Raw genomic sequence first — 26,210 nt, 5'->3', positions numbered from 1 at the left:
ATTTTTTTTGTTGACAATTTAATGATTTAATTACTTCATATGTTTGTCATTGTACCAAAATATTTTTATTCAATTAGGATCCAGTGGCTTCGGCTGATATGATTACAGCTAATTGGAGTTTGTGAAGGAAGACCATGAAAACCTATGAATGCAATGTATACAATAGTATTAATGTTGATGTTCTTCAATAGTTTGACCAGAGACAGTGGGCAGGTTTTTTTACGTACTAGTTTTGAATATGATCAAATGCCTTCCAGAAAAAATTCTCTTTTTTTTCTCTCAATTTTTTGGGCCAAAACATTTACCATTGTTATATTCTATCAATGAGTTTATCTATCATTAGTATGTGTCAGACAGTCTGATTCATTAACACAGTCATAACTTTATTTGTGTCTTTATTCTCTGCTACGGTCAGATGCTTATTATGGAGGTTTAAATAATTACGCTAATTTGAAATAAAAGTTTTCTAGGTTTGACAGTGTTTTAATGTAAACATCTACATTGGAATTTTCTATAGAATTTTATATATTTTAGCAGTTATTAAAAAAAAATACATTCTTTTTAACATTAAAATTTTTTTTAATATCCTTTTTGTTTGTAGGTACTGATAATAGGTGCTGGACCATGCGGTTTGAGGGCAGCTATAGAAGCACAGCTGTTAGGTGCAAAGGTGGTTGTAGTAGAAAAAAGGGATCGTATTTCACGTAACAATGTATTACACTTATGGCCTTTTGTTATACAAGACTTACGTGCACTCGGTGCTAAGAAATTCTTTGGAAAATTTTGTGCCGGTTCAATCGACCATATAAGTAAGTTTGTTTATCTTATTTGCATGATTTAGCAATTTAATGAGTATTAATCCTTAATTTAGTCTATTTTAAATGTAAATTTTGTATATTACATTACAGAATTGTTAATGTGAAACTTAATTATGTTTTGAATGTGTTGCACATTTAATCATATTACTGTCAGTTGAATGTTATAAAGAGGATATAATTTTATCTCCGCTTAGAAATGATTTGTCTAAAAGCTATTGTTTAATTTAATGATATGTAATTGTTTTTATCAAAATGATCTTTATATGCTCTTAAATAATCTGTCTCTGTTATATCATTATCCAGCAAAAGTTATCATACTTAATATCTGTTTTGTTCTTTTAGTTTTAAGATTTTATTAATAAACTTTATTCTTTTAAGTATCAGTTAATATTTTCTTTAAACTGAATGATAGATTTTATGTGATTGAATTTTATTGCATTTTTATTTGTTACTTCAATCTGTATAGTGGATGTTTGATTGCTATAATCATTTTCACTTAGAATCTTTATTTAATTCTCTTACCATTTTATATTTAATCTGATATAGTCACTACTTTATTTTATTATTTTTCTTTTCTATTTTTGTTTACATGCCCAACTTTCATTTTGATTTTTTCAAAATTTAATTGACCTTTGTTTTACCTATTAATGTGTTATTATTATTTTTAAGCAAATGAGGAACCCTTTACACTCTCTGTTTGCATCTTTCCATATTATTCATCACTTTATTTAATCAGTAGGTTCACTTTTTGTTTTTATCAGTTATTTTTTTAAATTATTTTATTTAATTTTTTTATGTTTAATGCGCATTACCTCAACAGATGTTTTGTTTTGGAAAATCAAAAAAACCAGTATAAATCTAGTATGAGCTCTTTCAAACCACTTTTTTGTCTCCTATGTTTCTGATTGCTACTTTTACTGGGTAAAAAAATTCTAAATAATTATGATGACGTGTTTTAAATTATAAGCCAATGTGTTGTAAAGAACCACTTCTTCTGTTGTTGGTTTTAATTAACGATATGTCTTGACATGGGAATGTGTGGGTTTAACAAGTTACAAACAGTTACACATATTACATGAAAAAGGATTGCATTTACTTGTGGTTCTGAATCAGGAAAGCTGCACTAGATATCTGAATACTTCTAGAGTATCTTATCAGTTGGTTTCTGATTGTTTTGAATCCATATTGTTCATTAATTCTATTTTGTTACTGATTTCAGCCAGAATAACAATATTATCAACAAATTTTTTAAAAATTAAAAACTTTTCACCCTGGATTAATACTTAAGTGCTAGTTTAAGAATTTAAAGCAAACTCTGGACTAATGAGTCCAGAAATGGTTAAGAAATTAACCCAGTTAATGAACTGGGTTAATTTCTTACAAACATCTAACATTTACTGAAGCAAATTAATAAAAAAGACTTAGTAGGGATGAACAATAAGTTTCATTGTTTTTTTTTTAATTCATATGGGTTATGGCTGCTAGGTGAAAGAGGAACACAGAAAGAATTCCTGTGTTCTTGTTTATTTTAATGAAATTTAATATTTTTATATATATATAAAAAGGTCTACCCGAAAGTAATGTCACCATGTCTACAAATATGAAAAAAAAAAAAACATTTATTTACATAATAAGAATAATAATACCTGTACATTAAAATTCTTCAAAATATTGTCCTCCTGCATTGATACATCTTTGCCAGCAGGATTTCCAATCTGTGAAGACATCCTGGAAGATTCAGGAAATGCTTTAAAGCCATTTCACAAGCTGCTTTCACATCATCAATTGTTCCATAACGATGTCCTTTAAGGGAGGGGGGGGGATTTCAAATGGGGAAAGAAAAAGAAGTCTGCATGAGCCAAGTCAAGACTGTAGGGCAGCTGGAGCAGCGTTGCCTCATTAGATTTGGCCAGGTAGCTGGTCACAGCAAAGGCAGTGTGGGTTGGCACGTTGTCACGATGAAGTTTCCAATTGCTGTTGATGTCTGGTCTGACGCACCAGATCCTTGCTCCTCAGTTTCTTGAGGAGTTCTACGTAAAATTTACAGACTCACAGAGGATGATACAGTACAAACACACGGTGGATGACCCCCTGATATCAAAAAACGCAACGAGCATGGTATTCATCTTTGATTTGCTCATTTCAGCCTTCTTGGGGTGAAAGGATGCTAAGGTGTGCCACTTGGCACTTTGCCTTTTTGTTTCGGGGTTGTACTGGAATATCCATGTTTCATCACCCTTGATGAAACACATTTCACACATCGTTTTCACACATTTCCAAAACATCTTGACAAATTTCCACTCGGCGAGATATTTGGTCGTCTGTCAAAATTCTTGGGACAAGCTTCGCACACACTTTTCTCATGTGCAAATCCTTGGTCACAATTTTGTGGACAATTGTTTTTGGAATATTTAATATGTTGGCCATTAAATGAACACTCATTTGACAGTCTATTTGCAAAAGTTCTTTCACAAAGTTACATTTTTGTCGTTTGAGGAGGTTGATGGGCATCTAGTGTGGACATCATCATTGACTTCCTAATGGCCTTCCAAAATGCCTTGTGCCATCTGTAGACTTGCCTTCATGATAAACACTCATTTCCGTAGGCCTGTTTTGTAGGCCAAGTTTCAGATAAAACTTGATTGCCTACCTTGTTCTACTGAGTGCTGCATTACGACTTGTACAAGAGACAAAATAGAGGTTTATGAAATCGCCTGTCCTTAACCTCTGAGAGCTCGGAGACAACTGATCAAGCACTCGCTCTTTAGTTGACTTACACCATCATCAATCCTGGCGGATGCTAGGATGTTGTAGCATGCTACAACATACAGTCGCTTCACAATTACCTTGCGGACAGAACTTGTATATTCAAGATTTTGAACAAAAATTTCAAATATGCTTTCAAATTTTAAATACAAATACAAATGTTGGACAAAAATTTTAAATAGCTTTTATTTGTTCCAATATTTATTTATTTAAGAATTGCTTATTATTTTGGTTTGATGATTTCGCCACATAAGCTTGAAGCTTGTGCATGGGATATGGAAATGGAGTCTTGTAGCTTATGAAAAAATGCCTGACTGGGATTCGAATCTGGGACCTCCGAATGAAAAACTGAGACACTACCAAAGTGTCCAAAGTGTAAAAACTCGTTCACAGAAATAAAAGTTATATAATTATTCATTATTATTCATTGTAATGAATTTTTTGTGAGTCTGAAACATTACAAAATATTTCACCTCCCTAAAATAATTAACATTTTTCTGATTTTTAAGATGCTTGTTTTATGCTAATTGTCTTAATGATAATGGTTGTAGGCAAACATTACATGAGTCGTAAGTCCAAAAGTAACGTAGCCATTTTCATGAATAACAAGCATCTCATGCCAGCTTGGTTTGGAAAATGGGGAAAGTAATTTCCCATTATCTTTATTAAGCCGAATATACTGTTGCATATCAGCAACCCAGGCCCATCATAATGCAGAAGTATTTACTTTACAAGTGGTACCTCACTTTATTTATCATAGGAACTGGTTGTTTTTTAATATCAATACTCTTAAGAAAGAAGGTAACTTAGATTGGTGCTTTTTGTACCTCAGGGTGTGTAATAAGCGACATAGTTTTGGTTTTTTCTTTATTTATTTACACTAATTATAATTAATATTACCTTCTTTTGACAGGTATAAGGCAGCTCCAGTGTATCCTTTTGAAAGTTGCATTAATATTTGGGGTTGAGATCCACGAAGGAGTTAGTTTTGAAGGTCTTGTTTCACCATCCACACCCGATGCTGATGATCAGTCAGATGAAAGTAAGTCGTCACCTGCTGAAAAATATGTATTATTATTATATTTTTAATTAGATGATCACATATAAAAATTTGAAATGTATTGTAATAATTGTTTTGTGCTCGTATATATTTTAAAAATAATTTTTTTATTTGAAGCTACTGCTTGAAGTAGATATTAGACAAGTGGTATTAAACATCTACAAGATAATCATCCTTTAGATGTAGTACTTTTTGGGAAAGTGTATGCTGTTGTGTGGGGCATAAGGGACATCTTACGGAAACATCTGTTCTGTTTCTGTATTACCTTGAAGATAATTCTATTATCAAATATTTAATATGTTAAATAATAATAAAATTTGGGGGTTTGGAAAGGTTTCATTTTAATTTATTAAAAAAGTATGAAGTTTAATAAAAAATAAGACTTAATTTTTAATACAAAAATTTTACTCTATTTTTACTTATTAAAAAAAAAATTCTTACTATTTTGATTCTCTACATCTCATAGTTTCTCTCTTTTTATGTTGACAATAGGAATTTACATATCAGACACTTGAATTTACCTGGCCAAATAATTTTAGTTAGCATCTACATAATGAGTCTTTGGTGAATTCACTTCAAACACTTTTTTTCTGGATGGATGTTAAAGTTTTTTGATTGAGAGAATAATTCTTCAGTATCATTTATCTTGTACATTTTTTAACACTTTCATTGCGTCACTGTTCTAATAACATGATATTCATAATATCATGTGATATTTTTGTTTTTCTACTCTGTTTTATAGAATTTTAAGTATTTGATTTGAATTTTGTTAATTTTTTGTTTGCAACTATGAAATATCAATATTTTGTAGCATAGGGCACAGTGCATAACTGCACACTAGTGGTCCTTTTCCAACCACATACTGAGGTTGTAAATCGGTATCGTGCAGAAAATCATTCATGTATTCTAATTGTGTTTAATTCTGTATAGATTTATGGATTATGTTTTGTTTCAATCCTATGTAAAGTTACAAATATGTGAGTGGGGTAATTCATTAACTGGTGATCTGCCTGTCCACAGGTCCCTTGTGCCACTGCTGTTTCCATCCATTTCTGTTCCAAGCTTTCTCCTTCATCCCTTTGTAGTTACTTCCTCGTTCCTCACTTTATTCATCCATTTTATTTTATCCATCCTTCTCCTTATCGACAACCAGGGTACTTATTTAAATGTTCAAACAGATTTATGGGGATAGAACTATACAAAATGGCAAAATTTACATATGAACCAAACTATACTAAAAGTTATAATGTTAATATTCATAAATTAAAGTAGTTCTCCATAATAATATTTTGCCGCAAGAAATTTTTATTTATAATTATAGTGCTGTGCTTCAAGTTCCAATTATTGTACTGTTTGCATCTGTTTCATTTCTTACTTTTTCAAAGAAATTGGTGTTTGTGGAAAAAATTTAATTGGGTTATAGTATCTGCTGGAAAAAATAATCTGAAAAATCCTGACATAATAGAAAAAAATGTAGGTTATTTTCAGATTCGGTGCTAAAAAATATGTAAGAATCAATTATCAAAAACTAAAAAACACAACCATCGCAGGCTTGTGTTCTTTTTATATTATTAATGATTAGATTAATGATTATTTATTTACAATATTATTAATGTTAGATAGTTAATTAAATACTGAACATCACTATTCAGTAAATTTTTAAACTTAACTGCTGCTTGTATCTCTGTAAATTCCTTCATTTCCTGCTTCATAGAAGCTAAACAGTTCTATATAGTCTACCCTGCATTATTGAGCTTGAAAAAGAAGAGTATAGGGTTGCTGAGGACATAAAAAACATTCACAGACACAACTTGCCATCAGCAGATCTTAGTCTTATAGCTGCTTTTTGTTGATTAATAGTGATGGAATGAAGATAATGTAGAGAAAGGTATTGCATCAGAAGTTGTAGAGTTCTAGTGGTCTTGTACAAAAATAAATCTTTTTTTCATTGTATTATATATGTAGTAATTTAATCAATCTATTCAATTAAATAATGACAGGAGGCTGGAGAGCAGAGGTTATACCTAGTGATCATCCCGTTTCACAGTATGAATTTGATGTACTGATCGGTGCTGATGGAAAAAGGAACACATTGGAAGGTATGTAATATGACTAACTATTTTTTACTTTTCTATTTTTTTTATTATTGTCTGACCGCGATGCAGTTATAATTGCATGATTGATTTTCAGTTAAACAACTGAGCAAACTTAACGTCCTGTTTTTACCATGAAATATTGAATTTTAACAATTCATCAGTTTGTGTTTGTGACACATTTTCTGCAAAACACATTTTCTATGGAAAGGTGCAGTAAAAGGGAACTCCATGGCTAAACCATGAACATGTAGCCTTCCCTCCACTCTTGATGTCACTTCTCATTTTTAATCTGTTTCTAAATTGATACACAATAGATATTTCAATCTTTAATGTTTAACTACATCTTTAAACTTTGATTTAATTCATTCTAATATATATTTGTAATAAAATTATTATTTTCTTTTATTTTAATTTTATGTCATTATATTGAAATTGTAACATTTTGCTAGAGATTACTGTAACTGAAACTGTTATCATTAGTTTTTGCAGTATCATTCATAATGATAAATAAGTATCGAAATAAATGATACATGATAAATGATAAATAATGATAAAGAAGTATCCATAATGATAAATAAGAATTTATCATTATCGTATAGAGAATAGGGGAAAAATTTATCTGTTGTCTACTTAAATCCAGGACTACTTATTGTTATCAATCTGATTCAGGTACCCATTATTGAAGTTTGACTTCACTGATGTTGTTGAAACTCTTATATATTTAAGCTTTGCCAGAAATGTAAATTGTTTGTTAATGTTGCTTTTAGTTGATATACTATTATAGAATACACTGTTTTTGCGGCGCTAAATTTAAGTTCCTGAGGGGTCTTATCAGTCGAGCTATGTAATAGCTTAAGACTGTCTTGATTTTTTATTCTGTGTCAAAAAGTTCTTGTAATTGTGTCTTTATGCTTTTTTTTAATGTTTTTCTGTTCTTAAAATATAATGCCATTCACTCTGTAATAAAATGTGCAACCAATATTTGAAGCTTAGAGGATCTTCATTGAAGAAGCTGTATCTATAATACTATTAATAATATTAAATAATAACATTGTTTGTTAGGATATTAATATTATTATTGTACTTTTAAACAAAACTTCTTTCTTTCTTGGAATGTTTTGTGTGTTGAAGTTTTACTGTTATGTTTATTTGAGCCTCGGCATGGTAAATTGACTTTCATTGAAAGTCTTGTGGGTTCAAAAATGTGTTTCTCTGCCGTAAATTCAAAAATTTGTAAAAATAGTTTAGCTTTTATCACAAAAATGAAATCAGATATATTTCTTAAATATGTATAATAATTTTACTTGTATTAATGTAAAAAAAACTATTTATTTTCAGGCTTTAAAAGAAAGGAGTTTAGAGGTAAATTAGCCATCGCTATAACAGCAAATTTTATTAATAGAAGATCAGAAGCGGAGGCACGGGTTGAAGAAATCAGCGGTGTTGCGTTTATTTTTAATCAGAAATTTTTTAAAGATCTTTATGGGGTTACCGGCATCGATTTAGAGAATATAGTCTACTACAAAGATGATACACATTATTTTGTTATGACAGCTAAAAAGCATAGCTTATTAGATAAAGGAGTCATTCTAAATGTATGTATTATTTTATATATATTTGTACATGTGACGTATTTTTATATTTTAATTTATTTTTTGTATATTTATACACATGTAGCAGAAATTTAAAAGTGAAATCTTTCTGGTGAAAGAATAAAGAGAAATTTTCAAAGGTAGTTAAAAATAAATTACAATGCCCATTTCATCAATGTCTGTTTACTTTTTATATTTAGAATTTCTAATCTTTTGCAGTGTTTGTTGTAATTTCCTCCCTAGATTTCTATCTCTTGATTAACTGGCTTGGATGGTATTTAATGACAAGATACTTTTTTAATATCTCTTATTGGCAGGAACATTTTTTTGGATGTTCACTAATTTTCTCAGGGAAGAAATATTTTACTAGTAGGATCCCTAATTTTGAGGTGGGACAATAAACTAATGATATTTCGTAATGAAACTTAAATTTCATTAAGATTTAATAACTGGTAATAATGATGATGCTGAATGAGATAAGTGGAAAAATTATGCATGTAAAATTACAGGTGTACACAGCTGAGTTGACATTGCCATAATTACATTTTTGATTGATCATTTATAAACATTATTTATTTAAAGATTTATCAATTTTACATCTACAGTGTTCTTATTTTTTTTTGGGGAGAATTCTTAATTAATGATGGGTTTCATAATTGCATCACTGCTAAGTTTGCTGTATTTTTATTTTTTTTAAAACAAACTTCTGCAGGTAATTCACAACTCGGTAATGTGAAAAATGTGTTATTTTCAGTTGTTTATTATTAGTATCTTGTTATTGACACTGTCTTATTATGTTCATTGTGTCAGTTCTGGACACCATGTATCCATACATGGTGTAAATAAAAATAACTTACACTGAGGACTATTATAGACAGCATTCACTACAGTCAGCAGTAATTCTTGGTATGAATCATGAATCAGTAACAGAGTTTTCTAAATTAAAATGTAAAACCTGCATGTAACTTTGAAAATCTGTAAGCATATTTTAGATGATATGGATAACACATTGTATCTTTAACCTCTGGGACCACCGTTAGGTATTACTTCAGAGGATGAGATTAATGGCAATTTCTGTAGCGTGTGAAAATGCCTTGCCTGACCGGGATTCGAACTGGGGACCTTCGGATAAAAGGCCAAGATGCTACCATTCACACCATGAAGGCTGGCTGATTTTAAAGTCAAGAGTTTTAAAGTTCAAATCCTAGTAATTTTATACGGATTTGAATACTAGATCGTGGATACTGGTGTTCATTGGTGGTTGGGTTTCAATTAGCCGCACATCTCAGCAATGGTTGACTTGAGACTGTTCAAGACTACATTTAATTTACATTCATACATATCATCCTCATTCATCCTCTGAAGTAGTAATACCTTACGGTAATTCCGAAGACTAAACAGAAAAGAAAGGTGATATGAATAAAATCTTTGACCATGTTATTTAGAATGCATACTCATCAAAGTTCACAGCTTTAATACTGTAATTATACTGATGTAGTGTGGCCTCATTTTTATTTGTATTGCTTACTGATTATAATTTTTTAGGTCACTTCAAGTTACTCTGTGAAAGCATAAATTATTATAAGATAGTAAGATATCTTGTTTGATAACATTTCTTTTTACTCTTATAAAATCTAATGTAAAATGTTTACTGTATGATCCTTTTAAAGAAAGCAGTCAGTAATTGTTAATTATTTTTCTTTTAGAATTTTCCTTAAAGGAGGTAATTACTTCATTGTTATTTGAATTATGATTCAATTTTTTTTTTTACTTTTGCACTTTTTTTATTTTGATTTAGGATTATGCAGACACCGCTAGACTTTTATCACCGGATAATGTTGATAAGACTGCATTAATGGAATATGCTAGGGAAGCAGCTGATTTTTCAACAAATTATAAATTACCACAGCTAGAATTTGCTGTTAATCATTATGGCCACCCAGATGTAGCTATGTTTGACTTTACATCTATGTATGCTGCTGAAAATGCTAGTCGTGTTGTTGAAAAGAATAGTCATCGTCTGTTAATGACGCTAGTTGGCGACAGCTTACTAGAGGTATTTTACTTATGGATTATTTTATTTTATTTTACTGTCATAAAAATGTCTCAGGTATTATACCAATATTAGTGTTTTTTAGATAATTATAATGTAAACTTTAATTATAGGAGCATTATTTTCAGCGATAAATATCACTCCATTTTTTTGTAATAATGTTTTAACTGTTACTCAAGTTTAATTTCAACATTTTGTTTTCATATACCAGCGATATTCTTAATAAAAAATATTTTTATTTTAATATAATTAAAATGAAATTTTATTTTTACATCTGAAAAATATACACTTGTTAACATATAAATAAATGTGTTTTACAGCAGTTCTCATGATATAATAAACTGTTAAATTAATCAAAATACACGTAAATGTCAGTTTGATTAATTTAACAGTTAATTCGATCTGGAGTGTGATGAGAATATTTTTTTTCATAATTTAACAGGAAATAATTATGTTTATAAAAAAAATATTTATGATAAATTGAATGCTAATCTTAATGTTCTGGTGATATTTTATCGGTATCATTGAAAATCTAAATGTTGTTTTATCTTCAGTAAGAACTAGCTGATCTGCGACTGAGATGTGAGTTTTTAAGATTTGAATGAGATAATATAATCTTTAAAAATTAAAAGAGGACTATAAATTTCTTTCAGATTTGTTTTTTGTTCTTAAATTATGTTTGCATGTAAGCATGTATTGTGAATACATAATTGGTGTCTTTCTTGTAAAATGTTTTAAAGCTGGATCAGGGATTTCATTGAAATTGCACAAATAAATGATGCAATCAGCTTTGAAATTTTTTATAATTATTGTTTCTGTTCATTTTTATAAATTAGTTTTGTCACTTGTCAGATGGTAGTAGAAATATAGAAGTTGTTTTACAAATTATTAAGTTCTTATATGATTTCTAACAGTAATATTTTTTTGTGTGCCAACAGGCCAACATCTAGGGATCAAGCAAATATCATTTCCTTTTGACTTTCTTCTCTCCTTTCTTTCTTTCTTTTCCATAAGTTTCTTTCTTTCTTTCTTTCTATTGTAGTGCCCGAGTTATTTTTCTCCTAGAAGAATCTTATCTAGGACAGCATTGAAGAGTGTTGGAGATAAACAATCTCCTTTTCAAATTCTTTTTCTGATTTTGAATGTTTCACTGATTTCTCCTTGGGATTTAACTTTAGAAGTGGTGTTAGTCAATTTAATCAGGTTGAATGTTTTCTAGTTTATCTTTTACTCTACTTCATTGAATAGAAATTCTATGTCAACTGAATCATATGCTTCTGGAAATCGATGAAGAAGATGTATATATTTTTGGGTCTTATGACATAGTATTTAAGAATTAATTTTAAGCTCAGCAGCTGTTCCATATATGATCATCCTCTTCTAAATCTTCTCTGATATTCTCCCAGTTTGAGATTGATTTGTGGTTCTAGCCTATTGAGTCAAAGTTTGGAAAATACCTTTTAAGAGACAGGTAATAAAGAGATGCCTCTGTGATTGTTGACATTCATTTTAGATCCTTTCTTATGTAAAGGATATACTAATGCTACCAACCAGTCTCTTGGTACTGTCTCTTCTCAGATTTTTTGGAAGAGTTCAGTGGTTCTAGATATGAAACTTTTATTTGTTAGTTTCCATAGTTCTGCAATCACTCCATCCTTTTCTAATGCTTTATTGTTCTTAAGATGATCACTTTCCAAATTTCATCCACTGATAATATTTTGTCAATAATTAATTGATTTTTATAAATAGAGTTAATGATATAAATAAGTTTGTTATTTTATTTTTCAGCCATTCTGGCCGACAGGTTCTGGCTGTGCAAGAGGTTTTCTTAGTTCTATGGATGCCTGTTGGGCTGTGAGGGGATGGGGGATGGGGATGAATCCACTAGAAGTGCTTGCAGAAAGAGAATCAATTTACAGGATATTAGGTAACATATTACAAAAATCTTTTGTTACTTAATATCATTAGATGGCAATTTACTTACTTTTTGGTGCTTTTTTAATAATAGTCAACATTAACCAGAGTTTTGTCTTAATGGTTCATGAGTATTGAAGTTTGGTTTATATTTGACTTACCCTCATACTTTCATACTGATCACAATTATTTCATACAAATTTTGGATGTATTCTACTACTGGGAATCTCTTTAATAGAATACATTGTCATCATTTATGTTTAATAAATGTTTTAGAGCACCTTTGGTGCTAGAAAAGTTTTTTGAGATTTTTTTGCATTATATAGAATTAATTGTTACTGCACAATTTTTTTTATTTACCACATCACTTTCATATAATTTAAAATAGTTAAAAATGAAATAGGGAATTCTTTTTACTTGTTTAAAATACTACATTCTATATTTTTTTATTGCTGATATTATTCTGTTCTAAATCATAGCAACAAAGAAAATGGCAAACAACACTTATTGTATTATTAAAATAGTGTGCACAAGTCATTCAGACTTTATATTTTCAAAAAAACAAGAAGAAAAATGAAGACTGCAAAACCTTTAAGTAAAATTGAAGCGGAAAATAAAAAAAAAGTTTATTGAATCCAAAAATATTTTCATATACCTAACAAAGCTACCGAGTAAAACTTGTAAAATTTACTGTAGGTACCACTATATTTAAAAGATGTTTAGTAATTATTTCAGAAAAGTTAGAGTAATTAAGATAGAAATAATAATGTTAAAAAATTAAATATTTTATATTTTTTGTTTGGCATGAAATGAAGCTAGTCTTATTTTGTGTTGGCAGTGGATGGGTTAATTGATCTAAAAATTTCATCATATTAAACAAAGTCATGCTAAAAAATACAGAAAATAATCAGACAAGAGGGTATTTACATATATTAATATATGCATAAATATTTTTAATTCGTAGACCTGAAATGTTAAAAGAGTCTGCTAAGGCCCTATAAAAAGTGAACTTACAAAGAAATAAAAAAAAAAAAGAATGTATATACACATGCAAATATGTGTTCTGTGTGTTGGTGGCCTCTGTTTTTTTATATTTCAGGAAGGAGTTGCTGTTAAAGTCTTAAAATTTGTTAGGACGGCTTCTACACATGGGGCATGGATTTCATTAAATTAAAAAAAAAAATTAATGTAGGATGAGTAGATTCAGAGGCAGGGGATGCCATCTTGATAAAAATATTGGAAGGGTAAATTTTCTTCTTGAAAATAATGTTAATAATCTTGTAAAATCTATTTTTTTAAATACCTCCTATAAAAAACATTTCAAATTTATGAATTTTCAGCTAGTGCTATTTTTTAAGAAAATTCTTTTGCAGTTAATTATTAGTGTAAAATATGAGTAGTATAATATTATTTAGTGTACAAAATATAATTATTATTGTGAAATATTTATACTTTTCTACCTTTTTTTAATAACTATTTTAAAAGGAGTGGTGAAAGCAACAAACAATTTCATTTATTGTTTTTGTCACTGAACTGTGTTTAGTTCTGAAGTTTGGTAAGATGAATACTGGTTGTGGGGATGGAGGTAATGAGAGGTCGGACATGGATAAAAGTGTTCTTACTTCTTTATTACCTTTACAAGTATTACTTATGGAAAGTTTTTTTGAATATTAATTCTGAAAATTTTCAAGCATACAATTTTCAACCAGTTGAGATTCTGTTCAGATTTAATCAGTTAATTATTAGTGTATATGTTTTAGGAATGATAAAATCTTATTTAATAATATTTCTAAAGGAATGGTGAGTGAATTGAATTAAAGTTTTTTTGAATATTTTGGAACTGTATTAACTTAAAAATTTGAATAATTTTGTAAGATCTATAATATGAAATATTGATGCCAATAAATTTTGAAATAAATTCATTGAGGGAGTATCTGTACAACATTGAAACATTGAAAAATTTAATTTGCAAAATTTTATGTAACTGGTATCACAGTGAAGTAATAAAACAAAATGCTGCTTATAGTTTAATTGATTATTAATTAACAGTGCATGTTAAAACTGAATCATGAATGAAAGGCAGTGTAATTTTATCAGTTGTTTAATACATTAGCATTAATAAGTTCTCTTTACACTGTGTTCATGTTTCCACTGGTACATTGCAGGAGACATGCATCTTGTAAGCTTTTGCCACTTCTAACTGTTCTGTCAGTCATTGATACAACTTTTTGTGAATTTTATATTCAAATGGTGTGGTAGAAGTCACACAGGTCTGGTACGAATTTAATGTTTAAAATTATTCAATGAAAAAAATAATGAGGATAAATGATAGTTGTTTGCTTATTTACTATGCAAAATTACAGTTTTTGTATGTATTCTGTGTTGTTCATTTCTAGTACTCTACAGTTTTAAAGATCATATTATGAACAATAAATGCCTAACAAGTAAAGATTCTTTAACTTTATGATGATTTTTTTTGTTATTGTTTTTCATAGGTCAAACGACTCCAGAGAATTTACATCGCGACTATGGTAGTTACACTCTTGACCCTCATACAAGATATCCTAACTTAAATTCAAGGGCAGTCCTGCCATTACAAGCCAGAGGCTTATATATAACTGATAATCCAGATGCAATAGAACAGTGCCTGAAAACACCTACCATTGATATACCAAAGAAGAGAAGGAGACGAGGTCTGTTGTTCTTTAATTTTTTTATGTTTGTATGTAATAAAATATATATATATATATATGTATGTGTGTGAGTTTTGATTGATTTTCTAATCAGAAACCTCTTAGTGACAGAGTCTTGTTATTAATTTATTATTACTTAATGTTGAAAGAGAAGAAAGTAATAAGCAAGACTAATTAAAAGTAAATGCAGAAAATTTTGTTTAATTAATTAATTAATTTATTTATTTATCATCATCATACAGACACCATTACAGGCACCATAATGTCATTCATAAAACTAGTACATTATACTAAAAACTAAAACAACAATAATAAATTTATAAAATAATATAAATTTTGTAATAAACTAAATCATACTAAGAACAGAAACAACAGCAAAAGTTGCATTTCACATATATTCCAATTTAAACAAAAATTTGTTAGAACATTCTAGAACTCTTCAAAAAAATAAAAAGGTTGCCTTAACAAGTTCATTCTTAATTTTGCTGTTGAATTCCCTTTGGGATAGTCTCTTATCTTGTTCTACCAGTAATGTTGTTATAGAATTTTGGAGCCCAGTAATTAGCTTTTTTGTTGAGATAGCTTGTTGTGGTGGTCTGTTATATATTAAGTTCTGAGAATGAACATCACGATTTGTAATAAACTTATCATGGTAATCATAGATATACATCATTGACTGTAACATATAAGCAAGGCAAAGCTAATATTCCTAATTTTACAAATTTACCTTTACAGTTTGCTTCTAAATCCAATGACGTTCTTATGTGTACAGGTTTCCTTTGTTTTTAAAATAATAGAATTGCTTGAGAAGCATGCTCTTAGGCAAGTTTGGCATAGTTAAGATTACTGTTAATATATCTAAAGTAAGTAAGCCTCAAAAAGACATTATTACACATTCCTTCAAACTACAAAGCAAGAAAATACTACCCCTTATACATTTACAGTAAGGTCAATATGCGGTAACCAGTTCAGAGTTGAATCAGTAACTACACCTAAGAATTTTAACATACAGTTGTTGGCGATATTCTCAATGTCTCGTAAAGCAAGAATTATTGAATTTGATATTTCCTGGTTAAGTTCTAATTATTATCACAAGACCACCCCTTAATCCTACCACCAACTTCTTTTTATAACCAGATCATTTAGAGTTGCTGAACATGATCATTGTTGTATCATCAGTAAAAGCCACTAGTTGTGAATTTTTTATTAACCCTAAGCCTACATTCAAATCAATTTTAAATCATTGTTGTATACAATATAGGTCCAAGCACAAGTCCTGGTACGCCCCACAAAATAAATATAAAAAATCTGATAGAACATTGTTAAATTTCACAGCTTGTTATCTGTTACGTAAATAAGAAGTCATAAATTTTATCATGTTGAACCCAGTCAAAAGCTTTACTAAGATTAAAAAAATGTTGCCATAGAGAAAAGACATTTCTCAAAACAGTCAGCGGTCTCGTTGACAAAGCCCAAAATAGCATCATTGGTACTCAAGTTCTGTTTGAAGCCAAACTGAGTCTCAGAAAAAGGTTATTTTCAAAATAAGAAACTATTCTAGTTGCTAAGGGTTTTTCAAAAATTTTAGCAAAAATGGACAAAATTGAAGAAATGGGTTGGTAATTTGAAGTATAATCTACTTCACCTTTCTTGTACAAGGGAAGAACAATAACCAGTTTCAGTCCATCAGGGAAAACTGATAACCTAACTGATTCATTAATTAAGAACATTAAATGTTTAGAAATAACTGGAGCAATGTGTTTTTTATAACTTACTTGTTAACCCATAAAGATCCGGGGACAATTTCTATTTTTTAAGGAATTAATTATATTTAATAATTCTCTAATGTCCAATAGATTAAAGGAAAAAGAAGGTTCAGTGCCATCACTTGTCTGTTATCACAACTCACAAGTCAGTTATCAGAAAACTTAGTCAAATTCTGGTTGCTCCTTTTTCTTATTTATTAGATTTCATATAACTTTTTGTGGTTATTTGATTTACTTTTCAAATTATCATTTTATTTTACTTTAGCAGCACTTAGATATTCTCTATATTAAAGTTAAAGCTATTTCTCAGTCATTTAGTTAAATCATTGTTAAACATTTCATGAAAATCATTTAGCATGTTAAGAAAGTCACGCACATATTTTAATTCATCAGTATACCAACTCTTAGACCGAATTTTATGCATTCCGTTCCTACCATTTAAAGGAAAACATTCAAATGCATGATTTACCTTATGGAGGAAAAGATTCCATTTAGCGTTCAGATCAATACTGTTATCATTAAAATGCCAATCAATGTTCGAAATAGAACCAAAAACATTATACAGACCTTACATATTTTAGATCGAAATAATTTCTAAGCTGGTTCACTAAAACTTTTAGTTAAAATTTACTTTTAGTAACAAAACACTTAGGTCAGAAAAATTAGAATCAATAATTGTAGCTTTACATATCCCAAATAAAAATTAACAAAGTAATTATCCAAACATCTACTCAGTCTAGTAGCTCCTGAATTAACAAAAAACAAAACCAAAAGAATTAAAAGTGTTATTGACCATATTACAATTATGATTATTAGTTATGGGGCACACATAAAAGTCATTAGCAAGAATAATTTTTTTGACTTCTGATAAAGCCATCCAAAATGTTTTCAGTCGTATCACAAAAATGTCAGTGCTGTTATCAGGAGTTCTGCATATACCTAGAACAATCATATTCAAGGCTTACAGTTTTAACAGCACACACCTCATAGGGTTTTTCCACTGAAAACTGCTCAACAAAGGCAATCTCCACAAAATAATCAGAAGAGTGAACACAAATCTTAGTACCACCATACCCCTCAGTCCAGCAAAAAGAAGATCCTAAACGAAATTATCAGGAATGCAACAAGATAAGGCAATGTTCACTTATGATCAACATGGCTATATTTAATGGCTACATAATAGATTCCAAAATATTAAGTTTAGTACAAATATTAAGTTAAGTTTAGTAGTATAAAGATTATATATTCCAAGAAAACAGATTCAAACCATTACCACTATCACAGTGACTGCTACCATTGTCATCATTACATTCATTAGTTAATTTTTGTTTAACACCTTTAAGTTTTAAATCATAAGCTGCCTTGAAGTGTTGAAAGCCAAGCTTCATAGACTTGAAACCAGATCCCACCAAAAACACAAACAACATGATTTGAATTCAATTTATTTAAAAAATAAGCTCCCTTATGCCCTCCCATCCAGGCATTTAACCTCCCACCTGTAAAAATTACAATTTACAGAAGAATTTTTGGCTTGCTCAAAATGATAACCTCTCTAAAATCTGTCAATGAAAACCCAAAAAAGGGAGAACCTATTAAAGAAAATAATGAGGAGCAATTTTTATTATTTTTTCAATTATCAGTTGCTGAGAAGGAGACCAAAGACTCATGAAAAGTTTCAACTGCAGTAAGGGAGCAATTTTTTAAGCAGTACCATTTTTATAGTTTAATATTTTGTTTAGGGATAATAAAATTAACTAGGTCTGCTGTGAATTTTGTTTTACCAGTCTTTGACAGGTGGTGTAGATGATGATTAATAAAATTATTTCTTTTTAGTTTATTATTCAAATATAAAAAAAAGTTCTTTTGCTTCAGAACAGAATTAGCAACTAGTATTTCCTCTGCTAGATTACTGTCATAATGTTTAAAAATATTTACAAAAACTATTTTATGATGTGGAGATGTGAAGATGACAAGGAAGGCTCAAGATGCCTTCCTGAGGGATCAATGTCAATAGTCTAGTGGTCATGTGGGTTGGACAGAAAATTTGGTTTTTTTACTGGGTGTTCAACTTAAAATAAGGCCCCATCCCTTAGTTTTGCTTATAAATAATAGTTTACTGGCAAACAATTACATATTAATTTGCATATGATGTCCATCCACTTCTACGCACTTATCAATACATTTGACTATTTTCTTAGCTACTCTTGTTAGTTGTAGCCTGTCTATTTCCTGGATGGCATTGGTAATGTTTGTCTACAATTCTTGGAGGGTATGTGGACTGCTCCTATAAACAATTTCTTTTAAGTAACCCCATAGAAAGAAGTCTGGACTAGTCAGATCAGGGGATCTAGGTGGCCACAATTCTTTAGAAATGATTCTTTCACTGAAAGAATCAATACAGCATTTCCACAGTTGAACAAGCTCTATGGCAACTGGCGCTGTCCTATTGCAGCCAGCACTCACTCTCATCCTCTTGCAGTAAGGTTATGAACTGTTGGATAATCTTGTTGTAGACGACAGCATTCACAGTTTTTCAAAAATCAAGGATCCTATTATTCATCGCTTTGAAACCACATCATATGCCTATTTTTTGTGGGTGTAGGAGATATTCAAGGAAAATGTTTGGGTTTTCAGTACCCCAGGTGTGGTAATTCAGACTGTTAACATACCCACCAAGGTGAAACTACCCTTCATCTGTGAAAAACACTTTATTTAAAATGCCAATGTTGCCTTTTAGCAGTAGTGAACCCTTTTAGCATAATAAGCATTAATTAGCTCATGGAAACCTGCATTCGACATGGATAACATTTCAGCATTCTCCTCACTGCAATGTGGGCCAAACCTAGTGAAATGTTCTTTTCTCGGATTAGTATCCACAAAGATTTATGAGAAGATCTTGTAACTACTGCTTTAATATCCTGTACGATCTGCATAATTAAAACTGACCTGTGTTGGGCATATTTCTGGTCTCACACTGAACCTGTTTCATAAAATCAATTTTTGGTAATATTTTAATAACATTTTAACAGTTCACTGGTGCGCTTCCTTTTCAAGTTTCTTCCTGCACTTTGACTGAAACACAACATGAGATTTCATCTTTAAATAAGTTTCCATCACAAACAGTTAATTGAATTTCAACAAACAACACATGATTATGCAACCTTGTTCAAAAACTAATTGACACAGACTGGCAATACTCAAATGTGCAGGCAATATGTGCCACTCCAGCTTCAGCTGTATCAACATCTTCCACATTATTTTACCCATCTTACATCAATGTATTCATTAAAAAAAAAATAATATGCACTTAGTGTAAACTACTGAGTAATGGGGCCTCTTTTGATCCTGATATTTGTTTCCATAAAAATAAGTAAATTCAAATTCCTTTGGTAGTGTAATGTTACAGCTTTTATTGTTCAGTTGCAGAAGTTCAAAATCAGTCTTGCAAAACGTATTATTATGATTATTTAAAATTAAGTGGTAGTTGTAGTTTACTTTTCTATTTAATTAGTGGAATTTTCTATATTAATTTTAGGTAATTGCTTCTTAAAAACATTTAATCAAATTTCACGTGGTTGGTGACTTAAATTGTTGATGCATTCTGTTTTTTGAACTCCAGTTTTGTATTCTGTTGGTGTTGATTTTTTTTTTGTGTAATATTTTTTTGCATTATCGGTTTTGTTTGATTATATTTTTGATGATTGATTTTAATACAAAATAAATGACTGATAAGACATTGAAATTCAATGAATGAATTGAATCGCTCAATTAGTGTAACATTCTTTTTGCAGTTGAAATATTACTTTATATTCTATTTTCTAATATTTATTTGGCAAGATTTGTTAATTTTATTACGTATATTCTTCTAGAATTTCTTCTTTTTTTGAATATTTTATTAAGTTTGAAAATTTGCTGATAAGTTATCTATTGTACTTTATACTTATTCTTATTTTTGGTAACTTTGTATATTCTTGTTTAAACATTTATTATTTAATTTGTTTTATTATTATTATACCAATAAATGATTTATTTTTTTATAGTTTCTTTAAAAAAAGTTTTTCAAGCTGGTTTTAAGTTTTAAGGTCATTTTTCTAACTATTTTTTTTAAATTATTAAATTCACCTATTCTTTTCTATTTTGTGCCAGTCTTAGAATCTACTTCCTGCATTCACAGTTATCTTGTTTCTTATATTTTTTTATCTTTGCCTTCTTATTATTTTTATAATCTACACTACTTTGCAGAACCATATTTACTTACTGGTTTTTTTAAAAAATGTGTTCCTTCTTTTGTCATGTTTGTTTCTATTTTATTTTTATGTTAATTTTATTTACGTTGTAAATTTTAATTATTTATCGTGTTGATTTTCCAATTCTGTTTAATCATTTTTTGATTATGTTCATTCTTTTTTATTTCATTAAAAACTTTTATTGCATATTAAAATTATATATTTATCACTTCTGATAAAAAAAGCTGATATCTGACATCAGATTTGATGACTAAAGTTGGATTTCTGTAAATATTAAAAAGTGTTTAATTATTAAATTACTTTATTAATTTCTCTTTGTACTGTGGAGTTTTAAAGTGTATATAGTTTGTATATTATTAATATATATTTCTGTAACTAGTTGTTTTTCTTTTTTTTCCTTTTGGTGGTGGTTGTTATTATTTTGAATTGGATACTATGACGACTATGGTATTAATCTTAGTTAAGGGTCAGTTTGTAATGATATTATTCACAAGTAATATTCAATGTCATATTTAATGCATGTAATAAAGTGCATGAGTAAATTAGTCAAAAGCCATATATTTATTTTATATCCAGATTTATTTTTATCTGATGTGTTTAGGAGCTATATGAAATCAAAGTTACCTTGTTAATCTGTATTTACTCTTAGATTGTAATTTTCTAATAATTTTAATTCTTGTTACTGAACTTCTTTGTAATATAAAATCACTAAGAATTGTTTATTGAAAAATTATGTACAAGCATTAAGAACTAGTGATTTGAATAATCACCATTCAATGGTTGCTATAAATACAGTGTTCATCTGCTACAAAAGCTATTATTTGTTGCAGAACCTAAAGTTGTAGTGTATGTAAAATTACTTTCAATAGAACTAAAGTATTTACAATGATTTTGTTCATGAATGTTTTACATGATGGTCCATATTCATATGAAACGATTAACTTTTTATTTGCAAACTGAACCACGTATATAAATAATTCTACTGTGTGTGTATAAAATTGTTCTGCTTAATTTGAATGTGAACATGTAACTTTCAATATAAATTTAAAATGTTAACATTTGTTTCATCATAATTTTTTGTATATTTTAATTGAACTACTTTTTATTTTGTATACATATTTTTATGTAATAATATTGATTTCGGTTCTAGTTTATCATTACCAGAAAAGTTTAGGGATATTAAAAAAAAAGTTTTAATTAAAGATTTTTTTGTATTTTAATTGCAAAATTTAAGTGGTCTGATAAGTGATTATAAGAGTGCAATCTTTATATAAATAAGGACATACATTATATTAAATAATGTGTTGTTTTAATTCAAATTATTTGCATGATAACATGTAATTGTGAATTATCGGCAAAGAACAACATATGCATGCACTTGAAAATAAAAAGACAACTATTGCAAAACAGCGATAATTGAGGTACTAATCAATCTGTTGGTGGTTTGGTTGAATGTAAACATTAGGAAGTTGCATGTTCTGTATTAGATATTCAAATGGTATTAATCGTATTCCTGTTATTAAATGAATGTTTAGTTGATATATATATATATATATATATAAATAAAAAAAATATGTTATTATCTCAACTTAAAGATTTTAAAAATTTATGAATTTTTATTGTATGTAATGTAATTGTAATTTATGATAATCTTTTTAAAAAATTGTTTTCTTAAAGTGGGGTAAATTTTTAATTTGATGGCTTTTCCAAATAATATATTATCTTAATTTAATTTCCATTTTCAATAAACCAAATTTTGTTGGTTTAGTTTTTTTTCTAATTAATCATATTATGTCATTTTTATTGCCAACCATCATGAAAAGGACAAAAAAATTTCAAATAGAATTGTTTTATTTTTGAAAGTGGTATATATATATATATATATATATATATATTTACTCTTTTGTTTATTTATTTAGTATATAATAGCATGTATATGTATTATATACATACAACATAGATAATACAAAATATATATTTAATTCATGGTGATGAAATTCAAATTTTCATTTCACAATTTTTTATGGAAATTTTAAATTAATTTATGTATGTAAAATTTTTTATATTAAAACTTTTTATTAAATCTATTCTTTCGTTTTTTTATTACAGAATTAATACATTTTTATAATATTTTTTTTTTTATGTTCAGTAAGAAGTAATTATCAATCATCTTTGAAAACTGAATAAATTTATTACATTTTTGTTCATATTTTTGCAAATCATGAAGATTTGTGTGTAGCTTCTTATGTACAAATGGAATTTATGATTGAAATTTGTTGACTTTTTCCTCAAAATTTATATAAAGTAAAAGGTAAAATTAATTTATGAAATGTATTTATTTTATGTAGATTTGATAGTTAAATTTATTTAAATTATAAATTCATATCGACTATTTTCTATAACAGTCTTTTCACAGCGCAAGAATTTGTTGTTTCACTGACTGATACCCATTGATGCTAGTTTTTAGCTGTGAAAACTGTTTGATACTTAGGAGCTATATTTTTCCACTAAAGTGTAGATTTCTCTAAAATTTTTATTCTTTCTGTTATTATATTGATTCTATTTTGTAGGCTGATTTTGTGCTTTTTGATCTTTGGGATCATATGAGACCTATGCGGGCTTTTATTTATGGCTATGAATACTGCTCTAGCTTTAGCTGCTAACTTAAGGATCCAGACCCTTATTTTTTTTTTTTTTTTTTTTTTTAGTCATGTTTATATTTTACATCCTGGTTACATGATCAAATTAAATTATTGTTTTCATTAGTAACAACTTAGGGGTATCAGATCTCACATATATTTTTTGAATGGGATGAAATTTTTCCACTACAAAAATACATTGTTACGTTTTTTAGTGAAATTGTATTATAAAATGTTGTATGGAACTTACTTTTTTTTTCTCTTATTATTATTTTTAATTAAATACAAGGTGTAAAATGAAAAAAATATTTCAGAGGTAGAATGATAAAATAGTTAGGGTTTAAGTTTGATTAAAAGTTTTGTAGTAGTAGTAGTAGTAGTAGTTGCAGTATTATGTGGTTTTGGAGCATGCATTCATTGAATAAAAATGGTAATTAATATTCTTTTCTCTGTTTCTATTTTTCCTTAATGTTAACTGTGTGTATTTCTTATTAAGCGTTATAGTTTGCATATAAGTATATTTATTACAACAGTAATATTATTTATATTTAATTAATGTTGAATCCATTAAACTTTAGATATGTAATGATACTACCTTAATTTAATTCTACATAAAATTGAAAAGTAATGCGTAATATTAATACTAGATCTGTTAAAAGTTAAAAAACCTTGTATACAAAATATACAGATTGTGATGTAGAATACGTATCCATGACCTTGATGAATTAACTCCTCTTCAGTAACAGGCTATTAAAGTTAGCCATCGATTTATGTTACCTTAATTTCAGCTCTGGTAAGATTGCACTTGTGCTGTTATGTCATATGCTTTTTTTTTTTTTTACTTCTTTGTAATCAGTTGTAGATCCTAGCACCTGATACTACTTTAATCTTTTATATTATTCTTTTTAATAGATTATTTACAGTATTGATCGACTTAGAATGGGGGAAATTTATGTGGTTTCTGACAGTAAAACTGATGATTAGCATAGCAGTTTAGAAATTAAGAATTAAAATCAGTAAATAACAAAATAAGAGAAAATTTTGTTGTTCTTAATTACCATAACTGTAAAGATTCTAGGTCATCTGAATAAGTCACTTCCAAAAATGAAATGGCTGTTTTTCAGAATTACAAAGCATCCTGTGCCAGGCTTATTAGGAAAAGTGAGGAGTGAAATAGTTTCCTCTTGCTTTCTTCACAGAGCCAGATATACAGTTATGTATTAGGATGTTGAGGCGGCTGTAGTAATGGTGATATTCAGCCATAGAAGTGATACCACAGGGATTGACCGTATAGCAAACATCATTATTTCTATAAAAAGCTTACTGACGAGTGCCTTTTGTTATACCACCTCATGCTTTATTATGTATAGCAGCCATAAGAAACAAAATAATTACCCCTCCTTTTTGTTTTGATAAAATGCATTATATATATAAAACATTTTTTGTAATATACTGTGCTTATTATGAATAACATTTTTTTTTTAAATTAAAAAATAAATGAACATTTTCCTAATAAGGGGTTGCCATTTGTAAGATCACAATTAACTTTTAAGTTGCCAAAACTAAGGATTAAACAGTGTTATGTCAAACTTGTTTTATTTTTTTATATGACTGACTGAAGCAGTATTTCTTATGAGAGCAGAGATTTTTAGACTAACATTGATAAAAAATAGTGTGTTCAGTAAGATTACAACTATGCATCTCTGCCTGCTACATCTTTTATAGCAATCATTTGTGATGTGAATAACAATTTGTAGAACATTTTGAATCAATATCATGTCATCGTTGAGCAGTAGTAAATTGAAATTACTTGGTTGGCTTCACTGTTCCAGTAAATATTATTGATGTTTAGATGTTCTGATCATCAGTACTTGAATTTGTATTATTACAAAAATCAAGCTATCTTTTTTCTTTTCCTTTTAGCTTCTGGGAATCATCATCAGATATTACTTCAGAGGATGAATGTGGATGATATGTATGAGTGTAAGTGAAGTGTAGTCTTGTACAGTCTCAGGTCGACCATTTCTGAGATGTGTGGTTAATTGAAATCCAACCACCAAAGAACACCAGTATCTATGATCTAGTGTTCAAATCCATATAAAAGTAACTGCTTTTACTAGGATTTGAACATTGGAACTCTCGACTTCAAAGTCAGCTGATTTGTGAAGACGCATTCATCACTAGACCAACCTGGTGGGTTTAGGAAATGAACATCTACAGTTGAAAAATATAACTTATGATTCGTTAAATAATGATGACTGTCATTTATGTTATATAGTGCTATGAGTTGATAATAATAATAATATGTTATTATGTGAATGATATTCAGCTATAACTTTTTTTGTCTAATTCAGAAAAATGTAGAAAATTATTGATGTGAAGGTAAAAAAAAAAAAAATAAAATAAATAAACTGTTGTTTCTTTGCCTTTTGTTTTGGTATAATCTCAAATTAATTGGTTTATGATTCTACTGCTGGAAATAAATGTTTTAAAAAAAGAAAGAACAGTATTTTTGGTTTTGTCCTTATTGAAAGGGTTATTATTATTACTATTAATATTTAAATAA

The 26,210-nt window shown here is 28.7% G+C and overlaps 1 protein-coding gene across 4 annotated transcripts in view; it reads left to right on the top strand.

Moving 5' to 3' along the window:
* The window catches only part of Mical (Molecule interacting with CasL), a 202,818-nt gene that overhangs the window by 52,148 nt on the left and 124,460 nt on the right, over positions 1–26,210 (top strand). For all 4 annotated transcript variants that reach the window (XM_075374228.1, XM_075374225.1, XM_075374227.1 and 1 more), the window contains exons 5-11: positions 602–809; positions 4,498–4,626; positions 6,645–6,743; positions 8,079–8,335; positions 10,131–10,388; positions 12,174–12,312; positions 14,795–14,992. In XM_075374228.1, the coding sequence (XP_075230343.1) occupies positions 602–809; positions 4,498–4,626; positions 6,645–6,743; positions 8,079–8,335; positions 10,131–10,388; positions 12,174–12,312; positions 14,795–14,992 (1,288 nt within the window). The remainder of the gene's footprint in view (positions 1–601; positions 810–4,497; positions 4,627–6,644; positions 6,744–8,078; positions 8,336–10,130; positions 10,389–12,173; positions 12,313–14,794; positions 14,993–26,210) is intronic.

Source organism: Lycorma delicatula, chromosome 8 (assembly GCF_047948215.1).
Source record: "Lycorma delicatula isolate Av1 chromosome 8, ASM4794821v1, whole genome shotgun sequence".
NCBI classification, from domain to species: Eukaryota; Metazoa; Arthropoda; class Insecta; order Hemiptera; family Fulgoridae; genus Lycorma; species Lycorma delicatula.
The sequence above is the reverse complement of the archived record's forward strand: the minus strand, read 5'-3'. Positions and strand labels throughout refer to the sequence as shown.